This window comes from Chaetodon auriga, chromosome 23, assembly GCF_051107435.1.
Source record: "Chaetodon auriga isolate fChaAug3 chromosome 23, fChaAug3.hap1, whole genome shotgun sequence".
Lineage (NCBI taxonomy): Eukaryota > Metazoa > Chordata > Actinopteri > Chaetodontiformes > Chaetodontidae > Chaetodon > Chaetodon auriga.
The window spans coordinates 11,986,054-12,006,712 of record NC_135096.1 but is presented as its reverse complement, the minus strand read 5'-3'; the positions used below and the strand labels follow the sequence as shown (position 1 = coordinate 12,006,712).

At 43.0% G+C, this 20,659-nt stretch overlaps 1 protein-coding gene across 5 annotated transcripts in view; it reads right to left on the bottom strand.

The window, feature by feature from the left end:
• LOC143316018 (interleukin-1 receptor accessory protein-like 1) overlaps positions 1-19,091 on the bottom strand; it is a 230,477-nt gene extending 211,386 nt beyond the window's left edge. For 2 of the 5 annotated variants that reach the window (XM_076723682.1, XM_076723684.1), the window contains exons 1-3: positions 18,575-19,066; positions 3,058-3,151; positions 1,162-1,293 (exon numbers count right to left, since the gene is read on the bottom strand). In XM_076723682.1, the coding sequence (XP_076579797.1) occupies positions 1,162-1,293; positions 3,058-3,139 (214 nt within the window). In that variant the 5' untranslated portion in view covers positions 3,140-3,151; positions 18,575-19,066. Of the gene's footprint in view, positions 1-1,161; positions 1,294-3,057; positions 3,152-18,574 lie in introns of all 5 variants that reach the window. The other 3 variants (XM_076723685.1, XM_076723683.1, XM_076723686.1) reach the window with 3 other exon arrangements.
• Between the last annotated feature and the right edge of the window lie 1,568 nt (positions 19,092-20,659).

Sequence of the window (20,659 nt, the reverse complement as noted above, 5' to 3'; positions counted from 1 at the left end):
TGCCGAATCCAAAGTTTTGCTAAAAAAACTAATTTTTCTAGCAGGCTTTAAATGTAAGTATTTAAGCCCTCAGGTGATGATTGATGAGGTGAGGGCGAACGAAAGACATCAGCAGCTGATGACCCCGCAGTTTCATTAGTCATTGGTGCTTACGTAAATATTTGAAGTGTGAAAACATCCTCAAAACATCAGATTCACACCGTCTTTCAATACACGTTCATACATGTAGTAGCTGCCGTGGACAAGCAAAGGGCTCCAGTGTTGCTCGACAGAAAGAAGCAAATCATTGTTAAGTGTGAAGGTCAGTGTGAAAGCATCTGTGTCACTCGTTCGCATTTCCCATCCAGATTTCCCCGCTGGGAATGCAAGAAGCCCTCTGGTCTTTTAGACCTCTGCCATCGCACCAAATCTGCTAAGCGGCAACATGCATTCTGACCACGAGCAACTACGAGCACTGAATTCCACGCAACTGGGACTTCAAGTCCCTGCTGCAAACAGCATGCAAGTTTAAAACTATGTCTTTGCATTTCTGGGTGCATTGTGATGTGAGCGCTGTAAATACACTGTGATGTATTTACACAGACAGCTCGTCATATAGCAACCATAGCATCACGCAGACACATGCAGAGCCCCTCAACTATTGGACAACAGGAGGAAATCTCTTAGATTTCCAGTAAATCAGATCCATTTCAGTGTCAGCCTCAACATAAAGCAAAGAGCAAGGAGATTATTTCTCCATTTATTTGATCATAAACAGCAATTTCTACACGGACAATAGCATCAATAAAACAAAACGCAATGCCAGCCTCGAGACGCCTCACATCAAATAAACAGCACGGAGCTCAAATGCAAAATAACTCCCGGAATTATCATGGACTGAGCATCATCGACTGGTAGTATACAACAATGTAAGGACATCCAAGAGAGGGGTTTTTCTTCCACATCTGACTTGATGTGCTGTATTAAGCAGAAATATACGCAATTATTCTGTTCGCCCGACCATTCAGGCCGTATCAGCATTCTAACAAAGAGGAACCACGGCAGAGGACAAATGGATAGATTCTCCTGCTTATGCATGCCGAGGATTAGTATGGCAGATATGCATTGTATGTTTTTGCACTGTTCCACCCCGAGTACAAATGCAGACAAAGCATTACTCACAGACAGGTGTTTTGAATTTAATCATCTCCTGATAAGAGCAGTGCGCATGCAGCAGGGGGGTGCAGGGGCTCCTGGAGTTTGTTTGTGTGCCCAGTGAAAGGGAAAGGCGGTGAGATAGTGGCTCCATTGTCCCTGTGGGAGTCAATCAAGTCACTTAATTTCCTTTAATGGGTTGACACTCACAGGTTTGATTGTCTACAGTGAGTTTCTCTGAACAAAGGTATGAGTGAAAAACACTGCATCTTTACACAGAGATTCAATTGGGAATTTGTTTAATCAATTTCAACTGGATCCAAGCAGATTTTTAAGACTTTAAAATGGAAATAATGTCGAGGTATTTGGTGCTGATATGGAAAATACAAACATTATACGTATAACCTTTATAGCTATATGACCCAGCTAAAACACAGTGGAGATGGAGAATATCACTTGGAAGTAGTGCAGGGTGAGAGTTTTCTATGAGACAAAGCCACACTGCAAAATGAAATGAGACAGCAACACGGATTTTATCCAATCTGCAGGAAAAAAAGGCTTATCACATAAACAAAGGAACCTTAAACCTCCAAAATCGCTTCTTTGAAAATATACCTGCTCTGACACTGGGATACTCACCCTCTCATCCCCGTCGTTTCTTTCCATTCCATAAAAATGAAAGCAGTGCAATTTCAAACCGGCTTTCATTGCCCAGAATCCTTTTTACAATGGCGCTCTAACTTCCAACCAGCACGGCTTCTAATAAAGCCGTACGAGCTAAAAGGGAAGGAACAAAGGACGGAGGCCTGGCTCAGATGGGGCGTTCATTTATCAGTGGACACGTTTCAAATCCTTGCCCCAGGCAATGGCTCATGAAGCATCGGAGGAGATAACCCGTAGGGACTTCTGCTGGAAAAGCAGAAAACCCTCTGATGAGCCGTGGGCCATTTCCCGCACCTGTGTCTAATAGCATGGGTAAAAACCCAGATGCAAGCAGCCGCTGGGTACTAAAAAAAAATCATTAAAAAAACAGATTGGCAAAAGACTTACTTTATGTTTCATGTTAGCCAATGTGTATTATTCCTCTGGCTTGCATCTGCTGCATCCTTTTGTAGAAAGTCATTATTTTTGAATCTGGAGAGCAACGCAGTGTGAGTGCCAGGACCGTGCAAATACTTAAATTCTAACAAAAGCCACAGCTGCATCCTTAAATGAAAGAAAATCACTCCTGTACTGAGTTTATTTGTTCACTCACTCAGGATGTTAACCTTTGCAAGTGGCAGGTCGAACAGGCATGGGAGTGTTGAAACACATCCCTGACACACATCAACAGATCAACCAGGAGGACAACTTCGCACACTAACCGTCCGAGCATGCACATCGTAGCTGGGATTCACAATGTTCACGTCATCTCGCGTTATTTCAGTAAGAGAGAAAATCTGTTCTTATTATCTTCTGCCGTGGATTAAAACAAGATTATACCACGCGACTGATCTGCAGAGATCAACACTGAAATATTCCATCATCACTCACAGAACCTCAAATTGAAAAAACTGAGTGTTTGCTGAGCTGGAAATAAAGCTGTTAAAACACTGGACACCCCTGTTTTTCATCGTGACTGGTTGGAGTCTCCAAGCACAGCAACAGCACGAGGCCATGTGACCCCCTCAATGTTCACCGAAACATGGTTTGTGCTTTAAAGCAAAAAAAAAAAAGAAAAAAAAAAGCGAAAAAGAAAGCCCTGAAATCAGGGTTCCAGGTTCCAGGGAATCAAAAATGTACCAACAATGGAGTGGTAGGTGTTAATTTGCCGGACAGTAAAATACATTTCTGTGTAGGATTTTTCCCCATCGGTTTTTCGGGGCTGTCCATCATCAGAACAAAGGGCAGAAACAGCAGTTGAGGTAAAAACACAAGACTTACCTGAGCCTCTCTTAGACACCACTTTCAGGCAATGGACCACAACAGCATGAAGCAGGATCACAAGAGGAATGGGAGCTTTCATTTTTCACGAGTCCTACAAGGAAACAAAACCTTGAGTTATTTTTCCATACGGACACATGCTGTGGATACGCTGAATCCATCCAAAACATCAAAAAAAACCAAAAAAAAAAAACCAAGCAAAACTAATGATTTTGGCAGGAGATGCCTGATCAAAGCTCATATATATATAAATATATATATATAAACCCTGCAAGTTCTGAGCCAATAATTGCACAACTTTTACAAGACCTAAGGTCACCTGGAAACAATCCAACACCCCTATGTGCAAATACTGTTCTCCAAAGTGTTTGTCTGCCTCTGCTTTATTTATACCAGTGACTCTTGAGGGACGGACTGTATAATCAGGAGGAGGCTGTTGATGATACTAATGTCAAGACGCATCTCTGTCAAGGCGAACCTGGCTCTGCAGCTTTGTCAACTTCCTACAACACTAATATAACTTCCCAACCAACTTGACATAATCAGGTGCCCACTTATATCAGGATGTATCTCTGTTAACGTGCACGGTGACGATAATGGGAATAGCATCACTTCGACACTGATATCAGTCAAATGCAGTGAGTTTAAAGTGATGAACACAAATACACAGTATTCTGGGTTACTGTCAGGAGAAATATGTGATCGAATAGGAAAAAACAGACTGACCTGCCAATGGGTTGATCAATATAAGCTGATCACACGTTATTGGCTTATATGATGGCCGATAAGAAGAAACCGCAGTGCAGGAATACCAAAGAGAGAAATGTATTTTAGAAACAGTATCACCAATACATAGTTTCTCCATCAGAGAGCACTGACAATGTTATTTTTCTATCCTGCTCAGTGCATAACTTGGTCAGAATTCCTCGAAAATACATTGAAGACATCCATATTTGCTTTGTAATGTGTAAAAAGAGAACATCGGCCAAACTCAAGTGTTGGTCAGACAGAAAAGTAAAAGCTTGTTAATTTTTTTTATATATATATATATATATATATATATATATATATCTCTCTCTAAATGCTATTCCATGACCAGTCGTGCAGTCATTGAAAATTAATGTGTTGTCATGTGTTATATGTCATAACAGCATAGGTTGGAGTGGTTCTAACTAGGCGTGCATTATAGCCACAAGCCAAGGGCTGATATATACACACATTGTTCACTCATATTTTAGAAGTTTTAAGCTATAATTTGGTCCTTAGAGTATCTTTGTCTGCCTAAGAATAAATATTAGTTTCTTCACCAACGAGGTGAGGCCAAATCCTAGCAACAGCTGAAACTATTTCTAGCTCCGTGCAGCCATTAAGAAAAGTAATGAAGGTGCACCGTGAGAATCATGTGCTGTATCTGATAATAATGCACACCCTCTAGCCAATCAGAAGTATCTGTTAAATGCACTATGACAAAAAATGCTCACTGGAGTCAAACCTTAGCTAATATAAACTAGGACTGGTCTAAAGTTCATTAAAGGTGATCTTTATTCAGAACTTGCCCACAGCTAACAGTACTCCTCGGTGATGCACTTACTCATTAAACCCATGTGACTGTATAATCCTTTTTGTTGCTCTTTTCCTTGCTGGAGGCAAAAGCGCCATCGCTGCTATGGCGCGACAAGACGTCCATGTATGTAGGCTACAAGAGCGCTCCCATTGGCATTTCAGTCACGACAAAGATGCTTCACATAGATTCCACAAAGCTGCATCAGAAAGCCTTTGAGGGGAAACCCTGAAAAGCCACAATAACCCTCGAGACACTCACAGAGGCATGCGAAACTGGCCAGCAGCCAAAGATGGCGACATTGCCGTGTTCTCCTCGTCAAAGGCCTATTGTTGTCAGCTCTTGCAGCCTGCAACCAATGCCACCTCAGAAAAGCTACACGCCACCACACAAAAATCTTATCTTTTTAATTAGTTTTCCATGTTGGGCGACAGCGTGCAACATTCGCACAAAAGCTATGGTCTCTTTCTCTGGTTCGAACAGCGGGGAAACGACTGAATCACCAGTTCTGCTCGGTCTCTATCTGGCTCGCAGTGATATCCTGGACTGCTAGACATCAAAGCAAACACTTATTATCACTGAAAAGGTTAAAAACGTGCTCTGGCAATGCAGGGTAACTCATTTTTTTTTGTTGGTACCAACCATACTGATGAGCAAATACAGTAAGTCATCTTCTTTTGGGTACATTGATCATCCACTATTGCTTGCATATGTTCAGAGAGCTAAAATAGTGGATTATGGGATTAAATATATTCAAGAGTGACAACTGAAAACATGACATAGTGCTTTGCTATAAGCAGCTGCTGAGAGGAAAGCGATTTCCAAGGACAGTGCTCTCACTGTTATGTTTTTTGTTGCACCAAGGTTAAAAATGATATTTGCTTTTGAAATACACAGACATAATGCGTTCGGGTTATAGATAGATATACAGCTAGATAATAGAAAAAACTAATCAACTTTAAATTTAGGTTGCAGATGCTCAGTGAGGTTTACTGAATAGCTGCAATCATGTAAAATGCCACTGTCAGTTCATTACAGTGCCACATGGCTGTACACAGTATATTATGGGATATATCAAAAGGAGCAAGACAATATTGGTTATGACAAAGAATAAGGGAAAGAAAAATGTTGTTTAATGTTTAATTGTGATTTGAAAAGAGGAATTACCTGGAGCAACACTCAGATGCACGCAACTGCAATTGATGGATCTGCAGAACCTCCAGAAATTTATCAAATAATTATTTGATCTATGAAATGTCACAAAATGATAAAAATTGCCCATCTCACTTTGCTAAAGCCCAAGGCGATGTCTTCAAATTAAGATTAATTTTCTGGCATTTGACTCCTTGTTTCAGCTCAAGTTCAGTATTGTCTGTTGCCAGATGTGAGAGCAGAGGTAGGTGAGATGAGTGGTGTGTCGGAGGGGGTCTGAAAGCCGAAGGGGAAGACGATGCCCTGAAGTCAGCGGATCCTCCTGTATCACCTGCCAGACAAGCAGGAGGGTGAACAGATTTAGGCTCAATGAGATGATGTCCTTTACTGTTCTGTGGGCTCTGCGCATGTACCTCAAATCACCAATGCTGGTAACAATGATTTTCAGGGTGGATTTCAACATCCTCTCATGTGTGTGGTGCCAGGTTGTCATCTGAGGAGTCAGGATCCTTTCAATTACCCCTCAGTGGAAGTTTGAGGGAACCCGCACTACCCAGTACTTGTATTTAGGAGTATTTTGTGGAGGTGAGCCAACCAATCCAAACTGTCAGTGGTCTGCAAGTGAGGAAGTCCAGAATCCAATTACAGTAGGGAGAATTCAAAAAGACTGCTGAGCTTGTCAAACAAGATTCAGACGTCGGTGCTGTTATTTTTAAGGTGTGAGAGCTGAGTGGAGATGCTATCCTGCGGAGACTCTTGCAATCCAGTTGAGGATCTTTGACATGCTGCACAACAAGCTTCATAAAGCACATCATAACAAGGGTGGTGAGTACCAGAGGTGCATGATCGTCAAGGCAGGATGTTACAGGCTTCTTAGAGAGAATGGTTGGTGTTTTGGGGCTTTCCCACAAAAGTGATGTACCCAGCATGTTGGTTGGGACATCGGCACATGTTATTAGCAAAGCCTCACATTCACACTCAGCAGGGTCCTCCTCATGTCCCCTGTATACACCAGTGCCAGGTCATCTGAGGGAAGAGGAGGCTGCTTTAATGGCAGGCTCTATTCAGGAGATCAAAGGAAGCATAAAAGGTGTTGAGCTAATCTGGCAGCCATGCACGTATTGATGCGGGCATTCTTGCCTTTGTAATACATGACTGCCCACCACATGTCCATTTTGCTGTTATTGTCGTTGAAGAGCTCTACTTGAGGCCACTTTGTGTCCATGGTGGCTGCGTTCCATCTAGCTCCTGTGTTGTGATACACCACTACCAACTCAAGTGAAAGCGACTTTCTTTTGGCTCTGGATAAGACCCCAACCCCGATGACTTTATTGCCTTTGTCATCACAGCATGATCAGCTGATTAATGATGAAGCTGTTGATGCATATTCCCCTTGTTTGGTATGATTTTCTTGGCTACTGCATATCAGTCACTGTGCTCAATCTGGAGAGCTGCTTCGGTTCCATCAGTTTGGTTTACCGATGACTTGAATCTCTTAATCAGCCAAGAGTAAACTGGGCAGAAAAGAAAGGGAAAACGGTCTGATTGTTCAAGATGGAGGCGGAGGGGGCTTGTAGCCAACAGGAATGTTTGAAGACACATTGCAGAAATCTTTCCCCAGATACAATACATATTATGGTTAAATCTGAGTGTACGTTTCATTGTTTATTGCCTGCTTCTGCTGCTGATGGAGTGCATAAAAGAAGATGGCCACCTGTCTAGAAAAGCAAGCCACTCAAGGGTTTATCAAGGTCAAACACTCAATTTGTTATCAGTAATCACGAAAAGGGTATCGATGTATTATTGTCGCTATCATCTTACTTCTTGGCACATGGTTATTAGCTAGTGAGAAGTGAAAGATTCAGAGCGGCTGTCAAACTGTCAGAGATATGATCAGGAACACAATAGAGCAGAAAAAAAGCAAGAAGAGTTATCCCCCTTCAACAAATGAACGGATGCTGGATGTCCAAAGAAATATGAAATCTTGGGGAAAAAAAAAAACATCCTCCCTTAAAAAAAAAATCCCACAATGAAAGCTGATCCTGTCAAGCATCTCATCGTGCGCCATTCTTTAAAGAAAAGCTCATCCGAAAGGTGCTGTCACCTGCCTCTCATTCTTTGATTGTTTTTTCCTCAAGCACTCACTTTCTCCCCTCCCTGACAGTGTTTCCTCCTCAGCGGATTCATCCAAAATTCAATTACTTTCGAGGAGGGTTCGGCAAGAGAAATGGGGCACTCTCTCGACGCTCTCAGGGCTCGGAGTTGGCCCTGAGGAATGCATCTTCCTCTCACATGCACACACAAGCAATTTCAGCAATCGACGACTGAGCCTTCCGTGCTTTACTCCAGCTGGCCAGGTGGATATTGAGATGATGATTTACACAGATCTCTCATTTCAAGTCTCTCTTGCTCTGCCACGCACTTTGTCGGACCGTTCACACTGACGACCCCCCGTGTTCATCCTGAGCCGCTGATTAATTCTGATGTTTCTGGATGACTCTTCACATCTTTGGAGGATGTCGCCCCTATCAGATACCAATGGAAACCGACAGCAAGAAGCAATAACAGACATCCGTTCTGGTGCCTATACTTGTCCTACGTGTTGAGAAAAGGTTTCATGTTCTAAACCTTGATGTTTTGATTGAACTTAGGTGTAAAATGTGGACATTTTGCTTCATTTCATTAGTATTGAGTCTTGGATCTCTAGCTACGCCCCTGATCTTGACAAGTTCTGGTCTCAGCTCTATCTATTTGTTGTATGCCTTGAATCACACATGCAAACTGCGACACTCAGTTGCTATATGAATGCACGCCTTCTGTGTGTGTGTGCCCCCCCCCCCCCGAACCACCCCTCTGCCCCCTTCCTCCTACCGGAAAATTGATATGTACTCTGCTTGGTGAGTTATTAACATTTCTATTTGTGAGGAACACTTTTCAAGCCCTTACACCCTTGGCTGACGCACACACACACCCACACGAGTCTGTGCTCTCCTCGCTGAATTATTCCATTTTAGATTATCTAATAACGCTGCAACCACAAGCCTCCATGTTCTTGACATGCACGCAGGAAGTGAGAGAGGGATGAGGATGCTTCTCGAGTGCAATCGCCATCTCTACACAAGTTCAACGCCGGCAAATGTCTTCAAAGAAATGTTTCATCTGTGTTTTAGCGCAAAAATATGCACGCAGTCCACTTCCTTCCCAGCTGATGAATAAGGAACAATGAAACATGTTTTGTGTGGCAACATTACGCAATAGTGTATTTTCAGTTGCTAATTTGCAGGGAGGGTGAAACAAAAGACATATCCGTGTCATTTCAGAAACTGTTTCAGGAACAGCTTTTACAATTTACAATATTTTAACTACTGGCTATGACATTCATTTAAAATGTGATGTTCTCGGTATTCACCCATCCAGCTCTCCTCGTGCTGCTGCAGAATTATTAATCACAGTAGTCATGACAAAGCAAATCCCTACACCACGGACAAAATGCTAATTCAAAGCCACAGTTGTTGGTAAGTATTGGACATCAAAATTTGAGAATGACTGCAAAACCTGATCAGGATCAGACTTAACTATGGCAAAGGTGAAGACAACAAATGACCAAACAAACAGCTTGTCTTTTATTTCAACTGAGCCATTAGCTTGCCATTTGACCCAAAGAGTTAGTAAGCCATGCAGAGGTGACAGAAACATATTTTGGCCTTGCAAGCTAACAACTAACAAAATCCACTTTTAATGAATTCAGTGGATGAACACAAAGGTGCACACGCAGACCTGTGAACACACATAAACTGTCTTTGCAGTCACGTCCACTTCTTGGTCCCATTACCTGAGCTGCCTGCTAACTAGATTCTTTATCCTGCCTGGCTGTCAGGGAAATAAGGATGACATTAAATGAACGGAGCTCTCTCTTTGGAAATTCCAGGCCAGGGCTCTGAGAGGACCTGCTGGAATCACTGAGAGGAAGGGGTGAAAGGGGAGGAGAGGATGAATGAACGCTGGAATGCAGAGAAGAGGAGATGGAGAAAATGAGGCGGCATCATGAGATGGTGCCAAGCAGCAGGGTACTGAAACACTCAGGGAGGCTGATAACTGGGGGATAGCTTGGGAACTGTAGATTTCTATGTAAACTATCCATATGTTGACATCCGAGAAATTAACATCTCAGCTTCACTGAGTTGACTGTCCCCATAAAAATGAACTGATGTGATTTAAAAGATTAAACCAATTTTTAGCCTCTCCAGTGCAAATTTTCAAGTGTTAATAGATGTTGATTTTTCAAAACACAGACAATTATTGGGGTTGTCAAAGAGTTTGTTCACTCACAGCTGCTAAGGGCACTAAAGCTGCTATTCAAACTGCCTAAAAGTTTTAAATTATCTCCAGTGAATATGGATTTATAGCAGAAGAGCAGAGTGATGATTCACACGCTGTTAAATATTGCTGCATCGCAGATCATTTAGCGCTCTTTGAAAGGATGCTATCAGCTTCAAAACACATTTTTCTTCGAAACATAAGCAATCAATTTCCCAGATCCATGTAGCTGGGATTTTTTTTCACCTTTTTACACTATCAGAACAGCCACTGCACTCTTACACGGAGGTAAAAAGGAGTATCCGACTCATGTGAGGAGATCTGTTTCGATTGATTTGGATTAGCTCTTTCTCAAAGTTACTTGTGTAACAGAATCCAGGAAGTCGGTTAAGCGCATGTCCTCCCCCCCGCCCTCCTTCCCAGGCTTCATCTGTACTGCCGGTGTCAATCAAAGTCTCAAACACGATCATAGTTCAAGGTATGAAATAGGATTCACCTCGAGAGGAAGCATGCTCCACCAGCTGCTGAATGACACTTGTAAAACCTCGTGCTGCAGGGTTATCTGAAGTCTAACATTAGCTGCATCTAACTATAGCAGCTGTAGGTGTTCTTCAGAGAAGCATCCCCAATGCTAAACAAAATGAAAATTCATCAAGCCGAGGCAGCAGCTTCCACTGGCAGCGATGAGACGTTCACGGGCTGAAGCCTTTCTCTCTGTGTCGCTTTGGCACACAAACTCCAGCACACATTTTTGCTCGGCACCTAAATTTAAATCTGTGACACTGAAGACTGATCTCCTGCTGAACCGACGAGTCTCGAGCTAACTCCACAGTATGCTAATGCTATTCATTGGAGAGCATCAAAGTCTTCAAGGAGCTCTGACTTTAAGAATGTCAAAAACACTGCATAATTTACAGTACAACAGTGGGAAAAGATTGCATTGGATGGATCTTTTTTGGGGGGCTTAAAGCAGTGGTTCTCAAATTGGGGGGCAGGGCCCCCTAGGGGTGGCATAGAGCCACTGCAGGGGGCATGTGGATGACCAGGGGAAAAACATGTTGAATTCATATATTCATGAAGGGAAAATAAACTAACCTTTATTTCACTGGAATTAACCTTTGGGTCCCTTTTTATTATTTGCTTCCCCAACAATTGCTAATAAAACTGTGGGGTGTTGGGCATGAACCTTTTTCGGCTTCTGAATGCCAGAAAAAAAAAATCTGAGAACCGCTGGCAAAAAGGAAGCAGGATGGTCGAGATCCTCTACAAGAGAGCAGCTTTTTATGGATGACACTGACAAAATAAGGGACCAATAAAATGTCGAGCATAAATGTTCTTCAACCATAAAAATGTAGAAAGTAAAGGAATACGAAAATGAGAAATAATGCCTTGGCAGCTTCTGTGCTTTGCCAGATCACTTCAGCTGAATGTCCCGCCTTGTCTTAGCAGCAGAACTGTGGGCTGATTTAAGGCAGAATGAAAGCGGATTGTCAGATTATTAACACAAGTTAATAAACGCCTCCCCTACAGCAACTATCATCATTAAGGCTGCTAAACATTTATCTCGCTGATTTTTCCTTATCAAATCAACCACTAGGAAGAAGCAGCTTGAGCCGAAGGCAGAGCAAATGCACCGTAGAGCCAAAAGCAACAAAACAAACAGTGCCTTTGAATGAATAATCAAAGTCTTTCTTCTAGCACACAATGTGTTTGAAGTTGTACGGTCAAATTATCTGACTTTGGCTGTTGAGGTTGTACACTGCTGGAAAGTACTTCAGCTTTCATCATTGATGAATGCACCATTCTGACCGTAATGATGGATGTACCGCATGCTTTCAAATTATTTGATTGGGATAAACAATATTGTGCTTCGGCAGGCAGTCTGTGTCTTTCTGGTGAAATTTAAACCAGAGCAAAGCATAAATCTCCTCATAGGACAGGTGCACAAACAGCACTTGGCAAATAATTGTTTACATTTTATATATATTCAAGGGTTCTGAAGTACATTGCAAAACTTGACACACACAAGCCTGTCAATATAGAAGCTATTAGTCTTCACTGCACCTTTTCTCTGTAAGCGTTCCTTACATGTTTGAACCAAACAGCCCCGCAAGCAAAAATAAACTTAAGTGCTAAGGTGAGCAGACACGCTGTTGTTACCACTGAGAGCTTAACGGCGCAATGCAAATAAGCTTTCACACAATAACAGACGACCCACATCTCCATGCTAGGCAGCCGAGATTCAATATCGTCGGACAGGGAGTGCGGCGTCCCCAGGCCCTTCTTGTAAAGTGGCCCATAAATCAAGAACCCTGTTGAGAGCTGGTCTCTGTTGGTCTGGTCCGGCAGGGGGGAGACAGAGCCGCGCTCTGGCTGGGAAAACGGCACACCAGGAAGCCCCTCCGCGGTGATGCAAAGCATGTCTCAGCAGCATAAAATTATCACCAGTATTATCAGACCTGGGGGTTGGATAATTACTGGACTTGTTGTGTTTGAATATATCGATCACGCTGAGGCTGAGAGCCCAGCCATGCATGTAGGATCAAACTACATATACTTGTTAATGTTAGTTTATATGTCACACAAGGAGCTCTAGAAAATGGGGCCAATGAGAAAAAAAAAAAAAGTCAAAAGTCAATTTGGTGACATTTCCTAAACTATCACTACAATATCAATGAGATCCCTCCCAAAAAATACAGAGCCGTCCAGCCAAAACTCCTGGCTCCACCTTGGCAGCGTTGCACTGGATCATCATCTGGCAAAGCGCTGCGTCGGCCAATCAAAACTGCGCATTCCAGGTACTTTGTAACAGGCATGAGGTGAACTTTCAAGTTACACTGAAATGCAATGGCGTGACGTAAATCCAGTGCACTGGGGGGCGAATGGGGAGTCACTCTGGACACTGTTGCAGACTCATGTTGTAGCAGAGGCAGGTTGACTATTAGCTGTAAATACAACGTCGCCCCAGGTCTCATGTGCAGCAGCTTATGACAAATGAACTGTTAATGAAGCGCTGCTTGATTTCACTCGCTATTAATCACTTGACGTCGTTGTTCTATTTAAGATCCTGCCTGGCTCAGACTAGGGGATATGAAATTAGGGGTAGGGGTAGGAAAAGGTGTGAATGATCTATTTATAGTCTGTGTTCATGGATATGTGCGGGGTTCCCATTGAAGCATATGCTGTATGTAACACGATGAGCACTTTTCTCTCAGTGAATACTTAAAAGCCTTTGCTGAGGCCACACCATCTTACATTGGCTTGTAAAAGGCTACGCTGTATTTCCTGAATATCTCAACACCAGCCACTTAGAATACAGGTCAGAATGTGAATAGAGATTGGTCGTTGTGATGGTGTTTTGATAACATTAGAGAGCTGTGCTCTCTGTGCAGCTAGCCTGGAAAAGCATCCGCCTGCCCAATAATGTATTCTGGGTCTCCTCATGTTTTTTCACCCCCCACCAAATAGCAATTGTGCAATTTTTTTTTTTTTTTTTATCTCCACACCAACATATGGAATGTCACAACAAAGCCTTCATGAATGAGTAAGCACAGATCCGATGAAGAGAGGAGGAGAAATGGGAGGAAAAATGGCTCATTTTGCTTCCCCTGGCATGCAATTTCCATCCTCTATCCACATCTCTCTAAAAGCTATCTAAAACACATCAACTTCATCTTTCTAGGCTGGATGGGCCTCAGAGGATCACCTCCAGACATGGCACGATGATAGTGGGGCTGAAAAAGAAAGGCTGAAAATGATAATTCTGCCCTCTTGCTTATAGCAATGGGCTTCTCATTTTACTGCTGATTAAAAAGGGGAAAAAATTCATTTTCAACGTCGCTTGCCCCAAGCAAAGAAAAATATTGTATATTGAGGTAATTGATCATGCCTCAGATGGCTGTTTCATCAGAGGAAGTGCAACACGAGTATTTCATCACCTCATTCTTCATTTTAGCCGCGTTGCAATTGACCAGCGCAACTTTGAAGCTCCGGGGCGTCCTACACTGTGGCTGACCTCGAGTCCTTTTATTTTCGGCTGTAACAAATGGGAAAATAATGCGCTTTTAAATTGCATTTGATTCTGGTCAACTTTGTGCTTTGATCCCCTCAGAGGCTCAAACACACACACACACACACATGCACGGAATAGCTCTCGTATGTTTTTTTTTTTTTTTTTCCAAGAGCAATGTAAAGAGACAGTTGGAAATGATGCCATTACCATCCTTTTATTGTGGACAGCAATGCCATTACATGCAGAAAGTAAATAAAGCCAGCATAACAGCACACTCGGCTCACTTCCCATCCATACATGAAGGCATTAAGATCAAAGTCTGAAAAATAAGTGGCCCATGAAAATGATTTGCAAGGAAGGCCATTCTTTTTGATACCTCTCCAGTGAATGGCAATGGGGAAGGGTGCACAGAGAGCTCAAGGGCCACGGACTGAATGGGTGGGGTGGGGGTGGGGGGGCATTTTGAAGGCCAATTGTTTTTCAGTCCAGCCTGGTCTCAAATCAGTGAGTGATCATGGTTGCTGTGGCTCTCTGAAAGGGACACAACGCTCAAGTTTCCTATTTCTGCGAGGAAAAAAAATGAGAGAACAAAGCGAGCTTTCCCTGTTGAACTCCTGATCCGAGTGCTTGACCGATACGGGTTTTTCAGTAGCCGATATTCAGACAGCAGGCCGGTCGACGGCTGATATCATGTTGTTTCGTTAAAATAAAACTATTCAATAACACTACAAATGAAACTTTGTCAACATTAACGTCGTTGTATTGCCTTCGCTCAGTTTCATTAAGTGGATCACACACTTAAATTTAAAAAATGCATCAACTGCATTAATGTCCACAGATAATTAAAAACGTAAACTTTGCAAGAAAAAAAAGTAGTTTTAGTGCACTTAACAACAGCATTCATCAGCAGATCCGCCTTTCTGAGAGACGATGAGAATGTGGAAACTAAGAAATAAATAAACAATGTTAATGCACACAGGAGCACCCAGCAGAGTCTCTTTGTTTTGGTCCCAATGAGCATTTATTTAACACTAATGAATTATTCACTCGAACGCTTGGAAAAAAAAAAAAAAAGTGCATTATTTCTGTCAAGACTTTTTCTTTTTTTCAAGCTTGTTGATTTGCAACATGAGCCACGACGAGCCAGTCCAGCCAGAGATATTAAAGGGACAGATCCCACGGTCCAAACAGTTAGGCAGACCTGAGATCTGCAGGCGAGTTTGTTTTACCTCACAGTGTACATGGTCATATCACCGACCGGTCAAAGTGGACATGATCCCAAAAAACAAATAAACTAAAGCTTCGACTTTCATTATCAGGTGGCCTGTCCATTTCTTTACTAATTGATTCCGAGCGATTTAGACGACAAAAAATCTGAAAAAGTGTGAAACATGCTCATCACAGCTTCTGAGAAAACCAAGGTAATGTCCTGAAAAACTGTTTTGTCCGAGCAACAGTCCAAAAACCAGAGAGAAAGTTGGATCTATTTGCTGCACTCAAAACACCCAATGCCAAACTATCAACACTTTTCACTAGATTTCTGTCCAATGAGTAATTCTTTAACCTTCTGGCACTACATCATTCAACACAAATACTTAGAGCTATATCTCCATAAAGTCTCAGAACTGCTGCTCCTACTAGCTTCTGCTCTGCTGTTCTAAACATTACTTGGAATATTTTTCCATGCTGGTCCACAAATTTGCTTTATTCTTTAACAAGTGGTTCCCTAAATCTGAGGGCAAGTCACAGACACTGTTTCTCTTTAACGCTAAAACAATGGATGCAAAGTTGCGGCTGAAAAGACTTTTTAAGTAAAGCCTGAAAATGCACAGATAGATTGAAATTTTGGTATTCGCTCACGGTAGCCATGATTCCTCTTTGTATGGGTGAGGCTACATGCCCAGACATATTGTAATCTACCTGATCTACCATACTTGTCAATTCATGACATGATGGCTGCAACAAAAATAAATAGCTTTGAATCAGATCGATGCCCGATGATTGCAATGGAAAATGGAACAAGGCATGGGGAAAGAGGAATCTCATCTTCACGGGAATTGGATTTTGAGAAGATTTAACTGAGGGCGCGTCTGTTGTGCACGCAAGTACGGCGCTTCTAATGCTCAGACTTCACAACAGTCGATACGTCAGCAAAGCGGTGGCGGGAGGGAATGGAAGGAGCTCGAGATGAAGTGCCATTTTTTTTTTTTTTTTTTTGCACACATGCACATGGTCTCACACACACACACACACACACACACACACACATGCGTATACCATAAACTCACATGCTGGATCACCTCTCAGTATTTCCATTTCCCCTTGAGTCTTATAATGTAATCTAATAGACATGATTAAGGTTGGCCGCCTCTCAACTTCCTCTCCAACATTCCTCCTCACAAATCCTCATCAATTGCTCCAATCACTCCTCACACGGAGCCAATATTCCACGGTGAGACAGCCCTGATTTCCCACCGTATTAATGAACTCTTGCATTTGAAAGCCTTTGACTGCGTGCCCCTTGATTGCAAAGCCAAGGCCAATAGGCCTTGGTGACAGCTCCTTGAAAATTAAACATATCAATCAAGGGGAAAAGCTTGTGGTGTCTTCAGATCCCTCCATCTACCCGAGAGACTGCGCTGAATGGGGTCAAGCTGGCTTTGCAAATTCTTGTCATGCTGTGTTTTAGTAGAAACTGAGTGCCTCGTGAAATTGAAAAAAATGAGATTCAATCCAAATATTATTAGCATTTTCTGGCTGTTGGTACATTCTGACACATCATAAAGTCGCAAGCGCCATATACGACAACTAATTGCGCTCAGGTGCAAATATCATATATCATTGTGCTGCTTTGATGTCCAAGTGTGGAAATTCAGCAATTGGGTTTATTCAGAAAGGCGAGCATTCAAACGTGCTGTGATGAAGTACTCTAAAATAAACCCGTCATTGAAACAATGACTTTACTGGTGCACTAACATGCCCTTTAAACCTACACAATTCATCACGCGCAGAGGAGGAACGCGATGCCTCGGGGTAAACTTGACCAGCATTAAAAAAAAAGTGCCAATGCTGAATGACATAATCTCTGTCTAAATCAATTTCTGTGTGAGAGCACTCGACTCAGCTCAATATGTAGCTGCAGGGCTTCTGTTAAGTGGCCACTGCCACTTACCTATTAATTCATGTGCTGCTTTTTGCTCCTGTAGCAAAATCTTAACCCTAGATGTTGGAGATGAAGCAAAGTTAAAAAGTAAATGGCAGAAACCGAGAAGATATCACCTCCAGCAGAGAGTGTCAAGAAGAAATTGGAGTGGAAAGATTTAGAGCAGAGCATGATGCAAGTAGGCTGTGGAGCAGTTGAAATAGGGAGCAAATCTCACTGTTGACAAACTTAGGAAATCATATGTGATTAATGAGGTGTTGGCTGCATGTCAGGCTTACAGTACTTGTGGGCCTTGGCCTCAGAAGGTTATGGTCTGTCACAGATTTACAAAAAGGCATCACTAAAGAAGCATCTCTGCAGCAGCCTTTGCTTGACAAAATGGTGAGGTGCAACTTTCAAGGCTACAGTACCTTCTGTAACTCATCTGAAGCAAGCCGGGAAGATTTTTCCCCTCATATTTTAAAGCCAGCATCTGATCTAACTTTACACCACTGACACTGCCTGATTCCCAAGTATGTTGGACTGGCAATCCCCTGTCTGCTCAGGGCCAGAGTGGAGCTCGAAGATCCATCTGGGCAATCACAGGCCATCATCCATCCAAGCAGAGGAAGGACGCAGGAGAGAGGAGAGGAAAGATACTGAGGAGAGGCACACAGAGAGCTGACTCGACGAGCAATCGCTCAGCAGAAATAATTTGAAATAACTAAGCTCGGGTTCTCCTCGCCTCCCCTCCTCTGACGCGCGCGCTCTGGGGGGGTGGTGGTGCGCGCACAGGGCGACACGCACATGTGCATCAATTCGCATACACCCACAGTCGCACGCATTCGCGCTTTCCACGCGCGCACATGCACAAACCCACACTGCTGACGCACCGGAGCGATGTGCAAATACGCACAGTGTTACACAATTAACGTCGAGAGAAAAATAATGCGTAAAACGAGCGGCTCGTGTCCTGTGGCGCGCTGCAAACGCTCTGCTTGGATAATTAGGGTTTACTAAAGAATAGAGAGGACTACAGCAGTCCGCTTCAATGTCGTACTGCAGCCGTGGACACTTTGTCCGCAACTCAAGCGAGAAAAGCGATGAGGAGACAGGTTCGCTCCAAATGCGCATTTAAGCGCCGCATATTTGGCGATCATGGATTCGTTTGGTAAAGCGCGTCGATATGTGATACGAATCTGTGCAGACGAAACGGCAGCGTGATCCAGATGAATCAAACTGGCTCAAACATGCCCGCAGAAGGCAGCGAGAGCGGCTAACCAACTTTGGAGACGTTGAGGTGAACAAAAAAATTTGCACGAATGTAACTTACCCACAAGCAGTTTCCAAATGATAGCGTGCACTCTGCTGTCAGTTCTGATAGCCCCTCACCATCACGGTGTATCAGAATCTGTTCGGGTCGTAAGAGCAGTAACGTTTTTCAAAAACAAGGAATCCCAGCTGTGAAATAGTCCACTTCTCCCGAACAAAAAACGAAGAGGAAGAAAAAAAAAAAAAAAACGCAGCGTCTATCCCCAAATTACATATTGCCAGCACTGACTGGCGCAAATCAGAGCACAAAAAACACCTGCAGCCGGTCACTTTGAAACAGCAGGAGAGAAGAAAATGAAGAAAATCCTGATGGTCATTAGGGAAATGGTCGACAGAATCAATGAGGGGCTATATCAGAGGAGGCAATTAGTCTGATTATCCTGTTAAATCAGTTGCTCGGCCGCTCGCAACCGCGCAGCCCCGCCAGGTGAGCGCCGCGTTCAGCAGGACTACACGAGCGCAAATTTCCAAAGTGATGTGCACAAATAGACACATCGGACGCCGTCTCTCTCTCTCTCTCTCTCTCTCTCTCTCTCTCTCCCCCTCTCTCTGAGTGCCGCTGTGTCAGCGCGAGATGCGTCAAGTGCGCACAAGTGCACCAAGACAGCACAGGACATAGGGGGATTTCACGTCAAAATAAAAGCAGACCATTTGCCATCAAATTTAAATATCTATTTAAAGGCAGCATCCCTTGATTGTACAATAAATCTGCACAACACTGGTGAATTCTCTTGCCAAATGTGTTCATATTTCATGGGTTCCTTTTTGACTCGTTGGGATTCGTCGCTGTATATTCCCGGACGGCTTTTATTTTGAAGAAAACATCACACGCGCGGTTTTCTTATTCTGTCTGGCTTGGCAGTGGTGACGGTGCGAACGCGCACACCACAGTCTGCGTTCCTCAGGAGTCTACATGGCGCACTGACTGAAACCTTCCCGACAAGCGCACATGAGGAAGCCAACCCTCTCATGCGCATGTTTCGAGAAATTAATTTGCGACGTGGGAATGACATTCACTGGCTAGAAGAGAATCGAGTGATGGAGAGAGTGCTTGCAACACAGTGCAGCTTAAGTTTGAGGAAAGACGCACTGCCGCCCAATGGAAATAACAGAAAAGGTCTGAAATGCACAGTGAGAACATTCTCAACAAGCTTCACAAGTTGCTGGAGTCCACGCATGTTTCCTTAAAGTGAAATAAACGGCTATCAACTAAAAAAAAAAAAATCAATAAATTCCACAGTGGGCATGGAGGAAAATACATGTTTTTGTCTTCTCTTCTGAAGGTCACGAACAGCGTGTATTGTCCAAACAAATAACGAATAATCAATGAAAATAAATAATTACACATTTGCATCGGTTTGTCACTTGGCCCTGTTTTGCCTGGTTTCAATATATTAATAATAGCTAGCATGGGAAAATGCTTTGGAATCAAGATAAATGACTTCAGTTTGCAAATTCTGGTTGGTTTTTAAGACTAATCTAAGAGAATAAATGACTTGTTGTGACTGTGCATGAACAAAAAATGATTTTGAAGATCTGCTGCAACAAGGCAGCGTGACCAAAATCCCATTTCATTATATATACGAGCTACACGTGTACATGCAGAAACCAGACATTTTTAGCAGACAATGGTCCAAATCCTATGCTGCACAAAGGTGTCTACTCCTAACGCAAAAACACGGATGCTGTACAGACAGAGAGATCTCTATTGAGAAATGCACTTTTTTTTAATATTCAAAACACACCGTACAGTGAGTGGGCATCGTTCACGTCACTGTGCAGTATATCCACATCTGACACCACCGTTCATGCCACTGAATCAACGTTTATCACCGTCTTTCTTCCATTCAATATCAACTGCGCACACAAAGATGAATGTGACCAGTGCAGTGAAATGCCTGAATGGATTTCAGTCTGCGCAGTCCAGGTATTACCAGTATTTATGAGTAGCCTAACCAAGGACTCACATCCACCAGGCGGGAGATGAACTCCTGAATGGCTAAAGATGATGAATAGATAGTAAGACTGCCTTCCCTTTTCCCTGAGCTGGAAAGGTGTGATACAGATTAAGGACTGGTAGGTAAGC